At 69.5% G+C, this 18314-nt stretch overlaps 3 protein-coding genes across 6 annotated transcripts; all 3 read right to left on the bottom strand.

The window, feature by feature from the left end:
• Positions 1 to 54: 54 nt before the first annotated feature.
• Positions 55 to 3763, bottom strand: C22H8orf58 (chromosome 22 C8orf58 homolog). 2 transcript variants are annotated; one of them, XM_085080899.1, is made up of 6 exons: positions 3400 to 3763; positions 2243 to 2364; positions 877 to 1532; positions 701 to 788; positions 375 to 478; positions 55 to 289 (listed from the first exon to the last, which is right to left on the bottom strand). In XM_085080899.1, the coding sequence occupies exons 2-6, from the start codon at positions 2286 to 2288 to the stop codon at positions 206 to 208; spliced, it is 978 nt and encodes a 325-aa protein (XP_084937025.1). In that variant the 5' UTR covers positions 2289 to 2364; positions 3400 to 3763; the 3' UTR covers positions 55 to 205. The 2 variants fall into 2 exon arrangements, with proteins under 2 accessions (XP_084937025.1, XP_084937024.1); XM_085080898.1 differs by lacking the exon at positions 2243 to 2364 and having other exon boundaries at positions 3400 to 3759.
• Positions 3764 to 4432: 669 nt separating this feature from the next.
• On the bottom strand, positions 4433 to 11018 carry PDLIM2 (PDZ and LIM domain 2). 3 transcript variants are annotated; one of them, XM_085080896.1, is made up of 10 exons: positions 10495 to 10574; positions 8880 to 8985; positions 8369 to 8520; positions 7965 to 8034; positions 7791 to 7882; positions 7663 to 7708; positions 6035 to 6210; positions 5616 to 5761; positions 5434 to 5539; positions 4433 to 4952 (listed from the first exon to the last, which is right to left on the bottom strand). In XM_085080896.1, exons 2-10 carry the CDS (start codon positions 8970 to 8972, stop codon positions 4757 to 4759), a joined length of 1077 nt encoding a protein of 358 aa, XP_084937022.1. In that variant the 5' UTR covers positions 8973 to 8985; positions 10495 to 10574; the 3' UTR covers positions 4433 to 4756. The 3 variants fall into 3 exon arrangements, 2 of the variants coding, with proteins under 2 accessions (XP_084937022.1, XP_084937021.1); XR_014856248.1 differs by having other exon boundaries at positions 4931 to 4952; positions 6035 to 6183; positions 10495 to 11018; XM_085080895.1 differs by lacking the exon at positions 10495 to 10574 and having other exon boundaries at positions 6035 to 6183.
• On the bottom strand, positions 10999 to 16117 carry SORBS3 (sorbin and SH3 domain containing 3). The gene is made up of 18 exons (XM_085080884.1): positions 15968 to 16117; positions 15754 to 15859; positions 15435 to 15658; positions 15301 to 15364; positions 15107 to 15221; positions 14947 to 15031; positions 14828 to 14869; positions 14640 to 14726; positions 14056 to 14111; positions 12999 to 13123; positions 12840 to 12919; positions 12621 to 12667; positions 12368 to 12482; positions 12165 to 12290; positions 11646 to 12086; positions 11483 to 11562; positions 11294 to 11400; positions 10999 to 11207 (listed from the first exon to the last, which is right to left on the bottom strand). Exons 1-18 carry the CDS (start codon positions 16073 to 16075, stop codon positions 11146 to 11148), a joined length of 2070 nt encoding a protein of 689 aa, XP_084937010.1. The 5' UTR covers positions 16076 to 16117; the 3' UTR covers positions 10999 to 11145.
• Positions 16118 to 18314: the final 2197 nt, after the last annotated feature.

Raw genomic sequence — 18314 nt, 5'->3', positions numbered from 1 at the left:
GAGTGACGTCACGGCGCGACAACAAGCACCTCGCTAAGAGCCGCGTCGTTATGAGTGAAAAGACTTTATTATGGGGAAAAAAAAATAAAGGTGAAGGGGGTGCGCCGGGCCGGGGGCCGGCCCCGGGTGGGCGTGACGTCATAGGGCGGGGTGTGACGTAGTTCCTCCGTGCAGGTGTGGCGGTGGGAGCGGGATCGCCCCGGTCCTACCTGCAGCGGCCACCCCGCAGGGAGCGGCGGGTCAGGCGGGTGAGCAGCACCTTCACCCGGCCCCAGTGCGAGCGGCCGTCCTGCGGGAGAGCTGCGGTCAGCGGGGACACCCGAGGGACACCCCCGGGACCCCCCGAGACACACCCCGACACCTCCCCGCCCTACCTTGTCCGGTGCTGGAGCACCTGCCCCGCCCTCGGCCGGGTCCAGCAGGCTGGGCGAGCTGACTGAGTGACCCCAAATCCTCCGGCACGGCCCGGGCTCGGCCACTGCATGGGGGGACAAACTGGTCAGGAGTGATGGGCATCGTCCTGCCATCCCACATCCCACCTGGCACCGCCGTTCCCGCATCCCCCAATGCCCACCCTGTCCCGGGTCCCGCCGTTCCCGCATCCCCCAATGTTCTCCGGGACCCAGATCTCACCGTTCCCGCATCCCCCAATGCCTACCCTGCCCCAGATCTCACCGTTCCCGCACCCCGCCCCGCTCACCTGGCGCCTGGCTGTCCGAGCAGGAGCGCGGCCGGAACCCCTCACCCCTCCACGTGCCCAAGTCGTGCCTCGGAGGCTGCCGGCTGGGCTGCGGGCGAGGAGAGGACAGGCAGGGTGTCAGCTGGGACCCCCACACCTCCTCCCCGCGCATCCCCCCGTCTCCTCCCGGCCCTCACCAGGGTGCCCGGGCGGGCGCACCGAGCTCCGGCCGCCTGCTGCCGGAGGGCGCGGTTGTCCTGCTGCAGCCGCGCCAGGCGCTCCAGCATTTGGCACACGTGCTCCAGGTAGCGCAGCCCCTGCCCCGACACCGCCGCCTCGGGCACAGCCCGGGGGTCTCCAGGGCTGCCTGGCGGCCGAGCCCCCCCAGCCGCAGTCGCCGCCGCCCCCTCGGGCTCCTCGGGGTCCCGCGGTGGCTCCGCCAGGTCGGCGGCGCTGGCGCTGCGCCGGCTGAGCTGTCGCGGGCAGCGCTGCCTCCTGCTCCGCTGCGCTGCCTGCAGCAGCCTCCTGCTGGCCGAGCGGCTCCGGGCCGTCCTGGGGGGCTCCTCTCCGGGGGGCTTCTCCGCCGGGAAGCCGTCGAGGGAGAAGCTGCTCTCGGAGCCCAGCGGGGTGGAGGGCGAGTGCTCGTTGCTGGCCATCTCCACGCCGGAATCCTCGGACTCGGACTTGAGGAGCCTCCCGCCGGCCGGGGGGCTGCTGGGGGGCTGCGGGGGCGGCGGAGGGGATCCCCGGGTGTTCATGCCCCGCGGGGGCTGCCGCGGGCTCTCCTGCAGCCGGCGGTAGACGCTGGCGGAGGTGCGCACGATGCAGCTCTCGGCCGAATCCCAGGGACCATCTGCGGGGGGAAGGAGGACGGGTGGTCTCAGCTGGGGGGTCCCTGGGCAGAAAAATGGGTGCCCACCGCTCCTCCAAGCCCCCCGAGCCCCTCACAGCGGCTCCGGCCGGGCCCAAGGCCGCTCTCCCCGCTGTCAAGGGGAGTTGCAGCCCCCCTGCCCAGGGACCCCTCCCCAGAGGGTCGCTGCAGGTGGGATGCACTCCTGCAGTCACAGCGTGTTGTCGCTGCTCCCCAAAATCACGGCCGCGGCCTCCATCGTCCTCCTCCTCCTGCCAAGCCGCGCTGCTGAGCTGCTGGGACCCCCACGGCCCTCACCCTGACCTGGCCGGGGCTGTGTGAGCCAGGATTGTCCCAGGATTGTCCCAGGATTGTCCCTTACCCCACTCCAGCCGGCAGCCCAGGACGCAGCGTGGCCACGGGATCCCCAACACGGCCTGGCCCCGGGGACCACAAGCTCCTCTCATTTGTCCCCACAGGATGGGGACATCACCAGCCTGGCTGTGCCCACCACCACCCCGCAGCTCAGGGTGGGATTGCGGCTCATCCCTGGGGGGTTTTTTGGCATTCCTTGCCCCGGCACTCGCCTCCCTTCCCAGCCAGGCCACGGCGAAGGGCTCAGTGAGGTGGGAGAGGAGCTTTGGCTCCTGCTGAGGGCTTCCCACCCCCACAAAACCCCACCCGGGGGGCCGAGCCCCCCCAAACACACTCACAGCAGCTGAACCTCCTCTTCCAGACGGCGCGGGAGCCACCCCACATCGCCGAGAGCCGCAGCCGAGTGCCGGGCTGGCGTCCCGGCGCTCCCTTTTATAGCCACCCCAGCCGGCGACGGGCCCTGTATCCAGAGGCACCTCATTACAGGACTGGTTCCCAACTGGTTCCTCGCAGGGTTTGGGATCGGCGGTACTGGCTGGGCCAGTGGTTAAGGACTCCCTTCCCACCCCAGCTGGGAAGGCGAGAGGGAGGTTTGGGCGCCGGCAGGCAGCCAGGTGCAGGGTGCATCCCACCGGATTCCAGAAAACTCACTCAGGGCTCCGGCGTGGGCTGAATTCACCGGTCTGGGGTCCCAGGGCTCCCAAATTCCTGCCCCTGCCGCGGCCGCGCCACTCACCGTGCATCCCTCAGGGGCTGGAGAGGCCGAGGGGAGCCGGGAAGTCGCAGCCAGCCCTGGGACAATCCGGCCGTTCAGTGGCACTGAATCCCAGCTATGCCGGGGAGCAGCCCGGCCGCCCCAGCAGGATTGAATCCCAGGAATTCCGGGGGGCAGCCCCTCCACCGCGGCTGCTGCAGGCATCCCGGTTCCCACACGCCGCAATTCCACAGGCTGCAGGACCCCGCGTGTCGAGGAGCTGCTCCCCCCGCCACCACGGGGGTGTCACCGGAGCCCCACCGGGCTGGGGGGCACAGGGAGGGCCGGAAGGGGCGTGGGGTGTCCCCATCACCTCCTCCTGGGTGTCCCCCCGCCTTGGCAGCTCCAGCTCAGCCCCACGGAACCTCCCAGATGTTGCTGCTGGAGGGGGTCCCGGCACAGCTGGGGCACACACGGGCCCAGGGTTTTGGGGACCCCCAAGCCTTGAGTGGGCACCCAGCGGGCTCTGGGGGCAGGCAAGGGCCCGTCAGCCCAAAAATTCAGGGAGGGAAAACCTGAATTCCCAGCACAGCCGGTAGCCTGAGCCCCTCCCAGCACCGAGTGGGATGGAAACCAGCGGTCCAGAGACCCTCTTTAGCACAAATTGGGGGTTCCGGGGAACCCCCAGGTTCCTTGCAAGCACAGACACCTCAAAACAGAGATCCCTGAGGATCCCCCCAGCATGAGCCACGCGGGTTGGACACCCCGGGGTATCCCGCAATCCAGGGACCACCGACTCACCGAGGTCACCGCCGAGCGGCTGCACCGTGAAGGCTCCGCGGCGGCGCAGCATCCTCGGGATGTACCGGGAGAAAAACCGGAATAGGGTACGGGGAGCTGGGAACCGGGAGCACCGGGAACCGGGAGCACCGGGAACCGGGCAGGCAGCCCCGTGTTTGCTCCTGCGCTGCTTTATGGGGCAGGGCTGGGGGGCGGCACAGCCCCGGGGCGGGGCGGGGCTGGGGGGGCCGCCCTCCGCCCGGGCAGCCCCCAGCCCCAGCTGCGGTATCCCAGGAGGGCTCAAAGCGTTTATTCCTCTTTTTCCCGCGTGGAGAGGGCGGGAGGAGGGCAGGAGCATCATCATCCTCCCTCCCTGGGGGTCACAGAGCCATGGAAGGGTTTGGGTTGGAAAGCACCTTAAAGACAATCCAGTCCCACCCCTGACATGATCAGGGACACCTTCCCCCATCCCAGCCTGGCCCGGGACACTTCCAGGGATCCAGGGACAGCCACAGCTTGTCTGGGATGTTTAACTGGGAATTGATGGTGAGCTCTCCATGGCCAGGAGCACGGGGACCGTGGCGCCCCCCAAACAGACCCCAGCGAGACCCCAGGCAGGAGGGGACAGGAGTCCTGGCTGTCCCCGCTGCGGAGGGACAGGGGAAGGGGCAGCTCACTCCCAGGCCGCTGATCACAGCGAATCCCAGATAACAGCAAATCCCAGATAAGAGCAAAGCCATCTCCGTGCGCGCGGGCACGGAGGGCGGGGAGCGGCGATAAGAGCACCTGGAGCAGGACAAAGGCCTCGGCCAACAGCCCCCAATAAACCCTCCCAGGACACCTCCCAGGCACGCCGGGAGCGGCGAGAGGCCATCCCGCCCTGCGGGGAGCCCTGACCTTCCCGGGAGCACCGGACCCTGCCAAGCCCTGGACCCCCATCCTGGGGGCAGGCAGGAGAGCTGAGGGGTCTGGGGGGTCTCTGCCTGCACCCTGGGTTTGGGGGAAACCCCCCTTCCCCCTGCCCGGGGGTCCCAGCACAGAGCACACACGGCAGTGGAGCAAATATATATTATATTTATAGAGAATCTGGTTTAATTCCTCGGAGAAGCCCTTTGCAGTCAGTGCACAAGCGGTGCCAACCCCCTTTCTGCCAACCCCCAAGTGCTCAAGCGAGCCCCCCCGATGTCCCCTCGGTGTCCCCCAGGCTGAGAACTCACCCGGCTCATCACACAGACCCACCAAGGGGTGAAGATCCAAATCCCACCCATCCCCAGCCCGGCAGTGCCCTCAGCCCCCCACCCAGCCCTACCGCGGTGGGGTGGGACAGCGCTGGGGACACGGGGGATGCTGGCGGTGACACGGTGCCGGTGGCCGGAGCTCAGGAGCGGGGGGACACGGGGCGGGGGACAGGCCCGCCCGGGGGTCCCTGGTAGCGCAGGCGGGCGTGTTTCTCGCAGAACAGCTCGTCGCCCACCCAGAAGTGGCCGCGCATCTTCAGGCTGAGGCCGCAGTCGGCGCAGGTGTAGCAGGACGGGTGCCGGTAGCGTCCATCCTGGATCCGCACCGCCTGTGTCCTGGGGGTGTGGGGACAAGGGGTCAGCCGGGGCACCCGCTGTGTCCCCAGGGTCCCTTCCCACCCATCGTGGAACGGTGGCAGGGATGGATCCTTGCCAGGGACCACCCAGGCCCCACTCACACCCCAGGACCACCCCCGTTTTTGCCCTGTGAGAGCAATGGATCCTGCCCAGGGACCCCCTGGCTCCCAACCCCATTCCCAACCCCATTCCCAGCCCCATTCCCAGCCCCATTTGAACCCTGCCGGGAGTGACAGCAGGGATCGATCCTGCCCTGGGACCTGCCCCACCCACACTAGGATCAGCCGCATTTTATCCCTGCCGGGAGCAATGTCCTGTCCCGGGACGCCCTCGGCCCTGAAAGCAGCTCCTTTTTGGCTTTGCCAGGAGGGGTGGCAGGGACGGACCCTGCCCCGGGGCCCCCCAAGCCCCCGGGACCCCCCAAGCCCCCGGGACCCCCCAAGCCCCCAGCCCCACTCACGCGATGCTGCTCCCGCACTTCTCACAGACGTGCAGCTTCTGCACCCCAGCCACGGGCTTGCGAGCACCGGCCGAGAGCCGGCTGGGGAAGGGGGCTGCGGGACCACCTGGGGGGAACACGAGGCCATCAGGGTCCTGCCACCCCCCTGCCAGCCCCCCCTGTGCCACTCGTGTCCCTCTCACCTGCTTCCTCATCCTCCAGAGCCTCCTGGAGCAGGCGGAAGGTGCTGGATTGCCGCGGGGCCGCCCGCAGCTCGCGGTTCTCCTGCAGCATCTTGTAGACCTCCGAGTCCTCCTCCAAGCGCCGCATGGCAGCCTCCGAGCCCTGGCTGCGGGGCAGAGCCCGAGGGGAGGCGTTCGGGGGGTTCCCAGCACCCCAATTCCTGGATCCACCCGGCTGCACCCCAATGCCCGTCCGCCACCTGCTCCCTCCACCCCGGGAGCTGCCCCAGCCTGCCCGGCCCTCCCACGGCCCCACCTGCCTGCAGGTGAGTTAACCCTTTCCGCGGGCTCCCTCAGCACCCACGGGTGACAAACCGGCGTGGGGACACGAGGTTTGGGGTGTCGCTGTCCCCCCACACAGCCCCCAGCCCGCTCCGTACCTGTGGCAGGTGTTGGCAGAGGGGGAGGAGAGGCGCCGCTCCCTGGGCTGTTCCCAGGAGTGCTGGGGGGCTCCCGGCGAGGGTGGGCAGGGGGGTGGAGGAAGGAAGGGTCCCTGGGAGCTGTTCTGGCGGGTCAGGCGTCCTCGCTCCTGGCAGGGCAAGAAGGGATGGATGTCCTGTGGGGAGCCGGGCTGGGATGGGGGATGCAGCAGCCCCCCAAAATGTCCTGAGGGTGCCCACAGACCCTCCCTCTCCCCCCAGGCACCTCAAGGACACCCAGACCAAACCCAGGTCCCCAGAGGGATGCAGGGATGCTCCATGGCTCATCCGCTTCTCCTTCCCACCCAGGCTGGGCTCAGCGGGACCCCACGGCAGCACCTCCACCCCAAATCCCCGCGCCTGTGCCTCTCCTCTCCCCACCATCTGCTCCCGCTTAGCGGCCCTGCCGAGGCCGAGAAGAGGAACTCCGGATAAGTGGAAGCCGATGTTCCTTCCCGGGAGCAGCTGCCACGCAGATGGGAGTGAATCCCTGCAGGACCCCGGGATGGGCACGGGGACCCCCCGGCCGGACCCACGGAGGGGAGTCTGTGGGGCTCTGTGGGGTCACGAGGGATGAGCTAAAATTAGGCACGGGAGGAGCCGGGCTTTGGCCCCAACCCTGCTGGAATCCAGCGCCAACCCGGCCTGGGATGCGGGAAGAGTGGGATGGATCCAAGGGCAGCCATTCCCTCACCGCCCCTCGGGTAAAGGGCTTTGGCTGGGGGGCTCCGGGTGCGACATCCTCATGTCCCCGTGGCGGGGGATTCCGAGCGGGGTGGGACCCTCCGGGGCAGGGATGGACCCTGTGGGACAGGGAGGGACCCTCCGGGACAGGGAGGGACCCTCCGGAACCGCCACCAAAGCAAACAAGGAGCTGGGGGGGCAAGAGGGAGCGGGCGGCCGGAGGAGCCAAGGGGCTGCGGCCAAAGGCAGCTGGGAAGGGCCGCGCTCGGGGCCGCGGCTCTTCCCAATTTGGGCTTGAAAAACAAGAAAAAGAGCAAGCAGGGAGGGAGGAGAGGAGGGAGACGCCAAGCCCGGAGCCAGCGGCTGCCCGCAGGGAGGGATGGCGCGGCCGCGGGCATCCTGGGACTGAGCTGGGGGGTGGAGGAGGCATCCAGCGCCCCCCGGGCGTCTCGATCCCACTCGCGGAGCATCCCGATCCCACTCGCGGGGTATCCCACCGGCGGCGGTGCCGGGGGTGCGCCGGGCTCTGGGTCCCTGCCCGGCCAACACCCCAGTGCCCCGGGCTGGCGGGAGCGGGGCTGCGCCTCCCCAAACTGGTTTGGCCTCCCCAGGCTGGCGCCGCTGCCAAGAGGAGCAAAACATCCCTGGGCAGGTGCGGCGGTGCCCGCGGGGCCGGGGGTGCTGCCAGCGCGGCGGGGAGGGGACAGCGGGGACACCCACCGCAGACGGGGACCCTGGGGGACAGCAGGGCAGTGACGTGGCCGTGGGGGCACACAGGGAGTGGTTTGGGGACTCAAAGAGGATGATTTCAGGGTTCAGAGGGGGATGTTTGGGGTTCTGAAGGTTTCGGTGCACAGATGCCACCCTCTGCCTGTCCCCCTGCAGCCCCCCAGCTCCACACTCACCTGGCGGACGCCGGGACAGGTGAACTCCTGCTCCAGGGGTTGTGAGCTGGAGAGAGAATGGAGACATCAGGGGGGTCCTGGCCCTGCCCAGAGCCCTGCCCGCCCCCCAGCCCCACACGCAGCCTTACCTGGCACTGCCAGGTGGGTGGGCGAGGGACGCCACGCTGGGCTCGGGGCTTCTCAGGCCACCCTGGCTCTCGCTCTGCATCCGCAGCGTGTCCTGGGGAGGGGAGGGTGACACCAGCAGCTGCCACCAGCCCTGGGTGGGGTGCCGGGCTGTGCAGGGGCTGCCCAGGGCTCACCTGGAAGCGTGTGGCCAACCTCTCCGGTGAGGTGTCCCCGTTGGTGTGGCTGGGAGGTGGCATCGGGGACCTGGGAGAGCAGCGGGGTCTGCAATGTCCCCAGGAGCACAAACCCCCTGTGCATGGCAGGGTGTCACCCTTCCCCAGCCCCCGGGAGCTGCGGAGAGGCAGCAGTTGGTCCCTAACTGGGACCAGTCGGCCAGGTAACGGCTGCCAGCGCTGCCAGCCTCGTTAGCACCCGACTGCTTAATTAGGGAGCCGGGACAGGATCCCGCGGGGATGGCACAGCCCCAAAAGTCACCGGGGAGGGGAAACAAGTGCCACACACGTGGTTGGGGACCTCAGCCCACGTGGGGACACCGCTGGGAGTCAGGGGCAGTGTCCGGGCTGCCCGCAGCACTCACCTCTCCACCTCCAGCCGCAGCTGCCCGGAGCTCTGCTTGATCTTGTTCTGCGCCTCCACGTTGAGCATCTCGGCCGTGCTCTCCCCGTTGATGGTGACAATGACATCCCCCGGCCGGAGGTCTCCCGCGGCCGCCTTCCCGTGCTCCACCACCTCCATGGAGAAGGGGACGTGGGGACAGCCCGGTGACCCCGGTGCATCCCTCAATCCCCGAACCCCGCCCTGCTGGGATGCTCCCGCCCTCTGCAATCCCCACGGACACGAGAGAACAGTACCAGCCCCTCTGCCAAGAGGGGATCACGGCCTCGCAAACAACACCCGGAAATTTGGCACAGCCCTGCCCAGCCCGAGGGCCACAGGAGCCCCCGCTGCCGCCGTCGCCCGCCGTGGGCCTTTCCCACGGAGCAGGATCTCCCAAGGACAGCAAACAGGATCCTCTCCCCGGAGCAGCCCGGCCCGCCCGGCGCCCCGGCGGCCTTCCCCGGGCCGGGGGGCACGTGGGGGGCTCCTACCTTGGAGACGGTGATGGGCTTCCTGAAATCTCTTCCCCCGGAGATGCGGAAGCCCCACGGGGCCGGGCCGGGCAGGGTCACCGTCACCGGCATGGCAGCGGCGGCTCTGGGCGGGCGGGAGTGAGGTGTCAGCGATGCCGAGGGGACGAGGCAGAAGGACCCTCCTCCTCCGACCCACAGGCCACCCAAGGAGAGCCTCCCTGTCCCCACTGCACCCTGAGGGTCCCCAGAGCCAGCAGCGCTTTCCTTCCGGGGAGGGGACCCAGGTCCTCGCAGGGTTTCAGCAGCCACCGCCGCTTCCTCTTGTGCCCCAAGGCTGGCGGCTTCCTCCCCCGGGCCCAGGGGGTCCCAGGCACGCGGTGGTGCAGCTGGGACAGCCAAGGTCGCTCCCAGGAGCTGGAGCAGGGCAGGAAATCTGTGACGCCTTGGCAGCAAGGCCAGCGCTGTGGCCTGGCAGGGCCGAGCCAGTGGGATTTGGCGGGGAGGATGTGGCAGCGAGGGATGAGTCCTGCTGCTCGCCACAGCAGGATCTGACACCCAGCAAGGAGCGGCACCTCCAGGCCTTCATCCCACAGCAAATCCACGCTGGGAAAGGACGCTGAGGGTCCCCTGAGGGTGGCACAGCGTCCCCATGGCACCCCGGTGAGCTGCACAGCCCTTGGCTCCCATGGGGTGAGTGGGAACGGGCAGCCCCATCCCCTAAACCCACACCGGATGCCATCCCATCCCGCCGCAGCTCTGAGGAGCTCGGTAGCCCATCTGGAACCGGGCACCCTGTCCGGCACCGGGCACCCCATCCGCAGCCGCCGGGAATGTTAAAAATCCCAAGCGCACAAAGAGGGGCTTGAGAGGCTGCCTGGAAGAATTTCCTGGGCTGGGCTTGCAGTGCCGGGAGGAAACCCCAAACCCCCTCCCCATGCCCAGCCCCGCTCAGCATCCCTGGGCAGCGAGGGCTGCCAGCCTGGGGACCCCCAAACCCGGCTGGGCACCAATCCCAGACCCCCCAACAGTTCTGCGCCCCTTTTGCAGACCCTGCTCCCCTTCCCATCCCCTGCACCCCTCCTGCATCCCTGCAGCTCTTCTCCATCCCCTGCACACCCCTTCGTGTCCTGCAGCCCTTCTCCATCCCCGGTCCCCACCTCTGTCCCGTGTCCCCTTCTCGGTCCTCCCTTCGTCCCTTCTCCAGCACCTCCCGATCTCCATCCCCTGCTCGCCTCCTCTGTCCCCTACACCCCACCTGTGTCCCCTCTCCCTCCCGGCTCTGTCCCCGCCGCACAGCGATGTCTTTGTGCCCGCGGCGACTGGCGGTGCCGCCTGGCACCCGCGGGGCGAGCGGCAGGGACGGGCGATGCCAGGAGGCGCGGGGACGTGGGGACACAGGGACTTGGCACCCGCGGGGACGTGGGGACGTGGAGACCTGGGGACGTGGGGGTTTGGGGACTTGGGGACACGGTGGCGGGACAGGCTGCCCGCACATCCCTCTCCACCCCCGGGCACCGGGACCCCCGACCGACGGACACCCCCGACAGCCGCAGCCGGAGCCCGCCGAGCCCCGCACCCCCGTGCCCCCCGCACCTCCCGGTGCCCCGTGCCCCCCGCACCTCCGCGCACTCACCGGGGCGGCCGAGCCGGGCGGCCCCGCGGGGCTGCGGAGCCGAGCGCGGCCCCGGACGGCACCGCCTCCTCGGGAGGAGCCGGGCCGGGCCGGGCAGGGGCGGGCTGCGGGCACGGCCACCCCCCGACGGGGCGCACGGCGGCGGCTGGGCCCGCCCCGGCAGCTACCGGGACCGCCCGTGGGCGTGGGGGGATCCCCGCGGCCCCACGCAGCGCCCTCCCCGCTCCCCGCCCCGCGGCTCCCGGTGGGACGTGTCCCGGGAGCGGCTCCTCCCCAATCCCGGCACTCCCAGAGTCGGGCTGAGCTGAGCTTTAATGATGGAAAAGAAGCGAAGGCGACTCCCGGACACGGACCCGCATCCCGGGTCACGGCCGTCATGGTCAGGCCCGGCAGCGGGCAGACCCCCGGGGCGACCCCCGGGGCGGTGGGCACCGGGCAGCGGTGAGGAGGGGCGGGTTAAGGCACTGGGGTGGGGGAGACCCCCCGCGCCGGGGGGATTTGTCCCTGTTAGAGGCAGCCCCATAGGGGCGGGAGGGAGCTGGAGGCACTTCACCCCCGTGGGGGGACACGGCGGGGACACGGGGTGGCCGAGATGGGACAGTGGGAAGCCCCCGGCCCCACTCCTCCCACCGGGGTCCCCACGGCCGCGGGTCACACCGGCGCCACGTAATTCCCGGGGAAAGTGCCGAATTTCTGCGTCCTCCTGGACACACCTGCGGGGATAAAGACACGGAGAGGGGGTGAGGGGTGACGGTGGCACCTTGTCCTCCTCCCTGTCCCCATCGCGGTGGCCACGCACCCACGAACCAGCCGTCGTCGCACTGCTGCATGACATCCACCCTGTCGCCCTCCAGCAGCTCCAGCTCGTCGGCGTTTTGCGGCCGGTACTGGTAGAGCGCCCGGTACCTGCGAGACACAGCGTGGGCAGAGCGGCCAGGGATCCCTCGAGGGGACACCGCGCCCTGGCGACACTCCTGGCCCTACTTACGGAGTCCACCGGATTTCGGAGCCGTTGTAGGACGGGGCGGGCTCGGGGCGGGCGCTGGCGGGTGCCCCCGGGGTGGCGCGCTGTGGGGGGACACGGTGGGTTCAGGGCAGCGCCCACAGCCCCAGCGGTGCCAGGGGACAATGCCAGGGTGGGGGACACTCACCTGCTCGGGGGTCCAGGCGGGACGCCGGGGCTCCTGAGGGTGGGCGGCAGCAGGGTGTGGGGAGCTGGCAGAGGCCACCAAGGGGCTGGGGGTGCCAGCGTGGGGCAGCTTTGGGGACTGGGGGAAGGTGGCGCCGAGGTGGCGCGGAGAGGACGGGCGTCCCCCCGTCACCCCTGGACCCCGCTCCGCTGCCCGGGGGGAGCCGCTGGGAGCCTGGGGGATCCGGGGACCGGGCGAGCGCTGCAGGGACGGGGATCCGGCGGCGGGCCGGGGGCTGGCGGGGGTCGGGGAGGAGGGGATGTCCTCGGCGGTGGCTTTGACCCGCGGCTCCTTCAGCACCTGCACGTAGGTGGCCGGGAAGATGCCCTGGCGGCTGGTGCCCGAGATCCGCCCCTCGTACCAGTTCTCGTTCACCCGCCGCACCAGGCAGATCCGCTCGCCCTGCCGCGGGAGCAGAGAGCGGGTCAGCACGGAGCGGCACAGAACGGCACGGAACGGCACGGAAAGGAGCGGCGCTACCTTGCGGAAAGAGAGCTCCACGTGCAGATCCCCTCGGAAGTTGTAGAGCGCCAGCGCCTCGCCGTATTCCAGCACCTGGAGCGTGGGAGCCTTGATGGGCTTGGGCACCTCCGTGGGGGGCAGGATCTGGGTGGGACACTCGGGTGAGGGACAGCGCCAGGACACCCCCCGGCCCCGCTGTCCCCTCCACCCGCCGGGCTCACCTCCACGTAGTTGGAGGGGAAGATGCCCACGCGGCCGTGGTGCTCCCCCTCCAGCCAGTTCCTGTCCACCTCCTTGTGGATGTAGACAATGTCGCCCTTCTGCAGCGTCAGCTCCCTGCAAGGGACACTGTCACACCTGGCCAGGGTCCTCAGCCTGGCTGGCAGGGCCCCCACACATCCCGGGGGTCCCTCAGTCCCCATCCGTCACCCGAGAGGCACCCCAAGGGTGACCCCCGGTGGCTCCAGCTCTTACTTGGGAGACTCGGCTTGGAAGTTGAACTTGAGGCGAGCAGCTTTCATCTGGGGAGGGAGAGGAGAGGAGAGGAGAGGAGAGGAGAGGAGAGGAGAGGAGAGGAGAGGAGAGGAGAGGAGAGGAGAGGAGAGGAGAGGAGAGGAGAGGAGAGGTTACAGCGAGACCCGTGACTCCCGGCCATCCCAAATCCCACACGGGATGGGATCATCCCAGCCTCACCTTCTTCTCCTCCTTCTTGACAGCCTCCACGGGGTCCCCCAGGTCGGACAAGCTGGGGAGAGTCCCTGGCCTGAGGGTGTCTGCAAAGAGCGGGGTGTCACCAGCCGGGGTGTCCCACGGCACGGCGTGGGGGGCTCAGGGGGTTGAAGGGGGGCTCACCTCTGCCGGGGGCTGCGTGGCTCCGGTCACTGGCCAGCCCCAGCCCACCCCGCTCCATGCTGGGGGTGCCAGGTGAGCGGTGGGTGACAGGGGGGCTCCACAGCCGGTGGGGTGACAGGGGGCTCCTGTGGGGTGACAGTGGCTCAGGGCAGGGCTGAGCCTCACGTTCAGGAACCCTCCCTGCCCTGACCCCACTGCCCTCAGGGTGCAGAAGCCCTGTGTCCCATGGATGAGCATATTGGGGTCCCACAGAACCAGGGCCCCTGGGTACCCCAATACCAGGGCTCTGGGATCCCCCAGGAGCGGGACGCTTCCCGGGTTTCATCCCAGAGGCAGCCAAGCGGGACAAGTCCAAAGTTTTCCGGCAGTGCCGGCAGCACAGCCCCGCTGCCGCCGAGCAGGAAGCACGGAGCAGGCAAGCCGGGAAGGGCGGGCTGGCTAATGGATAATCAAGCTCCTGGGGGCACTCAAAGAGCCCAAATGCCCCCCCAAGCCGAAGGAGGGGTTGGGGAGGGGGGAAATGATCCCCCCTGTGCGCCCCTGGGGGTTCCGGTAGGTCCTACAAGAGGTGGCGCTTGTTTGTTTGTTTTCCTCCCGCTGCCGGGGCAGAAAGGGGTCTCTGGGGACGCCCCGGGGTGCCAACCCCACCCCGCGCTGCCCACCCCATCCCGGGGCTCTTTGGCACCCGCCGGCACGGCTGTCCCCTCCCCGTGTTCGTGGGGACGTGGGGACACAGCGGTGGGAATCCAGCCGCCGTCACCTCCCCTGGGACGGAGCCAAACCCCGGGACACGGCGTCCCTGCTCCGGGGACGGGGGAAAGGGTCAGCCCCGCTCCGGCCCCGTCCCACCCAGCGGGCAGCCGGCCCGGCGCCGGGTCCCACCCGTGCCGGCGTGTGGGGGAACGAGGGGTCCGTGGGGATCCCGTGGGGGATGCCCGGAGACTCCCACCCCGCGGGACGCTGGAGGGACAACCCGCCGTGCTGTCCCTGGCCTCCGGTGGGGTCCGGGCAGCGGAATTTGGGGGTCCCGGGGGGTGGGAGCAGCCGCTGAACTCACCGAGCAGCCGGGGAGGCCGGAGCAGGGGAGCGAGCGGTGGGAGCAGCCGCCGGGCTCTGCCGGGAGGAGCGGGAGGGGGTGGGAGAGAAAAATTAATCATCCAGGAGGCCGAGTCTCGGCGGGAAGCGAAGGAGTCCAGCTCGGCTGCGCCAATAAACTGCCGGACGGACGGACGGGCGGGCGGGCTGGGTCCTAGAGCCCCACGGCCACGGCCACGGCTCCGGGCCGCCGAGCAGCCCTGCGTGGATCCAGATGTGCGTGGACCCAGACAGGCAGGCACCGAGCTGTGCACGCATCCAGATGTGCACGCGGCTAGCTGTGCCTCCACCCGGATGTGCAGGCATCCAGATGTGCAGGCATCCAGATGTGCAGGGATCCAGCCACACTCTCATCCAGCTGTGCACACACCCAGCTGTGCATGCACCCAGCCATGCCATGCATGCATCCAGGCGTTATTCCAGATGTGCACACATGCATCCAGCTGTGCATCCCACCACGCGCAAGTTCAAGCCTCGCACAAAGGCTGAGCCCACAGCTGGAGATGCCCTGCAGGGGCTGAGGGGCAGCAGGAGGGGCTTAGGTACCTGGCGGGGGGTCCGGCGTGTCTCCATGTCCCTCATGTCCTTGTCCAGCTCCTCGCTGAGCTGCTCCAGCTCCTGCTCCAGCAGCACCTGCACGGGCAGGACGGGGCTGTGGCTGGCCAGGCTGGCTCTGCCCACAGGCACGGGGACATCGCTGACACCCCTGATCCCCTCCTGCCACCACCACTCACCTCGATGGACTGAGCTCGCTTCGGCCGCGCTGCTGTCGGGGTCTGCAAAGGGCAAGGGGACAGTCAGGTGTGTGCCCACCGTGATGCCACTGCCCTCCCCCCGTGCCAGACCTGCCTACCTGCTCCAGCACAGAGAATTTCCCTGGTTCGTAGTCAAAAATGCTGCCAGGCTCGGCGGTGGCACCGGTGGCATCCCAGCGGGTCCTGTGGACGGGCAGGAGGGGTTCAGCCACCGCAGCCCCCACCCCGCGGGCACCCAGCTCCCTCTGCCACACTCACCAGTCCACCCCGTTGAGCATTCCGGGGGGCTCAGCCGGGGCTGACCCCCTCCGCCGCGGTTTGGCGGGCGATGGAGGTCCCGTGGTGGGGCAGGAATGGCTGTCCCAGTCGGGCTCTGAGGATGGAGGAGGTGAGCAATGCCGAGCAGTGCCGAGCCGTGCCGAGCCGTGCCACACCCGCACACCTGGACTCACCTGGCAGCTTGCGGTGGATCTGCCGGAACATGCTGCGGTACCAATCCCGGGGGCTGTCGACGCTCTGCGGGGACACGTTGGGGTGGTGAGGGGGTGACAGCGAGGTGACACCCCCGCCCTGCTCCCTCACTCACCGAGCGTGAGGCCAGGGGCATCCCCGTCTCGTCCACCGGCCCGATGCCATCGTACTTCACCCAGCGCCTCTCCCGCCGCTTGCTGTCCTTGGTCCAGGTGGCTGACCAGCCCGGTGGCCGTGGGCAGGTGGGGACAGTCCTGGGGCTGGGCGTGGGGTGGGCTGGGACTGAGGTGCTGGGAGCTTTCACCTCCTTGGCCGGCCAGGTCTGGTACCAATCATTCACTGGGGGCAAGGTGAGCATCGCTCAGGTGAGCATCACTCGGGGGAGCCACCAATGGTGTCCCCAGGGGTGTCCCCAGGGATTCTCAGAGCTGTACCTGAGCTCTTGGGAGCTCCCTGGCCAGCCTCGGCCGTGCCGTGGCTCTCCGGGTCATGGAAGTGGAAGTTGAGGGTGTTGGAGCCGCGGTGGCGGATCACGGGCACCTGTGGCACAGGAAGGGACAGGCACAGGGACAGCGCAGGGGGGCAAAGGGATGGAGGAGTGCAGCCCCCCGAGTCCCCAGGCGTGCGACAGCCCCCAGCCCCACTCACCCGTGTCACCGTGTGCTGCGGGGACACCTGCAGAGGCGGCTGGAGGCGGGGAACGTTCTCCACACCCAGAGCCGGGCTGGTGTCGGGGGGCAGCAGCCGGCCCGCCATGGCCGGGGGGAGCCGGGATGGAGCCGCGGGGCTGCCTGTTCCCTGGGGGAAAAGCAGCTGCGCTCATGGGGGTCCTGTGTCCCTGTTTTCTGGGCATTCCCAAGCTTTGCCAGACAGATGGAGTCCAACCCCACCACTGGGAGCATCCTCTGTCATTCACAGCCGCAGGGGACACCAGGTGTGGGGTGACAATGACCCCAGCCCCAACCACGGCGGCTCCGTCCGAGCTCAGAAAGCCTCCTGGCGCCAGGAGAAGCTGCTGTTCCCGGTCGGAACCAGCCCTGGCACGGCTCCCCAGCTCCTTCCCCATGCTGATCCAGACCACCCATCCCCTCCCCGCCCGGGTGGATCCAGCCCGGGGAGAACACGCCCGGAGCGGCTCGGGGAGCTGGCTGTGCGGCGTTCCCATCGCCCCGGCATCCCGGCGCGGTGCCCTCCCGCCCGGGCACGTGGCGGCAGCAGCGTCGCCCGCCCGGGAGAGCTGCCAGTGCCGGGAACACGACAGGGCAGAAATATTTCCCCGCCCTGCAGCGCAAACAGGGAGGGAGAGGGGACGGAGGGACGAGGAGTCGGGAACGCGCGGCCGAGCCCGGCACCGCCCGCCGGGAGGGCGATGCTGTGACTCACCGCGGACAGCACGGGGGGCAGCTGGGGGGGGACGGGACCCCCGGAGTGGCTCCCGACAGCGGGGTGGCTCCAGGGGGGAGCGCAGTCCCGCGGCTTTAGGGGACACCTGTGCCCTGGCTCGTCCCTCACCTTTCTGTCCCCAGCGGGCACCGGAGCACGCAGGTGCTCAGCACGGCCAGACCGCGCCCCAGACGGGGTGCCTGGAGGGACTGCCGGGGTGCTGGCAGCCCGACGCGGTGCCCTGTGTGCGTGGGACCCCCAAATCGGGCTGGGCACCCCCTCGGCTCCCTGTTCCCCGCACCACCGGCGGCTCCGCAGCCCCAAGGCTGTAATTAATGTGGGGAAACTGAGGCACGATGTGCCCCGGGGCACAAAAAGTGTGGTGGAGGCTCCCATCCCCCTAGGGCACCCCAAAAACCTCCACGCCTTTCCCTTTCCCACACGGGGCTCAGCCCCATCCTTCTCCTCCTTTGGAGTGTCCCCCAAAACCTGTCCCGGGGGTTCCCTTCGGGGAGCCCCCTCCTCGCCGGCCCCCCCAGCCAGCTCTTACCTCCTGGGCAGTGCCGACGGGGACCCCCGGGAAGCGGCGGGGTTTCGGGGAGCCCCGGGGCGAGCGGGACGGAGCTGCGAGCGGCAGGGAAGAAAAATCCACGGCACGAACTTGACCGGGAGAAGGAGCGGCGGGGCCTCAGGGGCTGGCGGAGGGATCCCCCCAAGAGCATCCCCCGGGAGGGTCGGGAGGCACCGTCCTGCCCGGCGCTGGGTCCCCGTGTGCCCCAACAGCCCCGGGGTGCGCTGCCCCCCCAGCGCTCCCCGCTCTGGAGCAGGGCCGGCCCATTCAGAGTTTCCAGTGACATTTCCAGGGATGGGATCCAGGGAATGGAGCCAAGAGGCTGAACTCATCCCACGCCCCGCGCACGCGTTCCCGCGCACCCGGCCCCCGCTTACGAAACGGGGCGAGCCCGGCGCCGCCGGCCCCCCGCCGCGATGGAGACGGGGACTCGGGGGGGATTTTCGGGAAAGGATGGGGAGGGAAGTGAGGGGTGGAGGTCAGGATTGAGGTGAGGAGTGGGGTCTGTGCTCCTGTGGACCTCCGAGCGCCGGGGTGGGGGGACACGGTGACAGCAGAGCCCCCATCGCCACTGCCACCCACTTTCCCACGGGTGACCCTCCATCCCCTCCATCCCCTCCATCCCCTCCATCCTCTCCATTTTTCCATCTCCTCTGTGTCCTCAATCTCTCCATCCCCAGGGATTTGGGCACTGGCGACCCCCAGGTAAGACCCCCGTGCCCTGCCCGTGTCCCACCTCACCCCCCCCGGTGTCACCAGCTCCCCATCCGATGGAGAAAGGGGGTTAGGGGAATTTTTAGAAGAGGATGGGGAGGGAAATGCTGAGAGGAGGCAGTGAGGACCGCAGTGGGGAGTGGGGTCTGTGCTGCTGTGCCCCCCAAGCCGTGGTGTGGGGGACACAGTCAGAGCCCCACTGCACCCCACTGCACCCCTCCATCCCCCCATCCCTGCATCCCTAAGGAATCCGGGCGTGCGGATCCCCCATGGAACACCCCCGTGTCCCCCCCCGGGCAGCACAGCCCGCACCCACCACTCACCCGC

This window comes from Lichenostomus cassidix, chromosome 22 (assembly GCF_008360975.1).
Source record: "Lichenostomus cassidix isolate B80296 chromosome 22, HeHo_3.0, whole genome shotgun sequence".
NCBI lineage: Eukaryota > Metazoa > Chordata > Aves > Passeriformes > Meliphagidae > Lichenostomus > Lichenostomus cassidix.
Note: the sequence above shows the minus strand (reverse complement) of the source record. Positions and strands in the feature narration are given on the sequence as shown.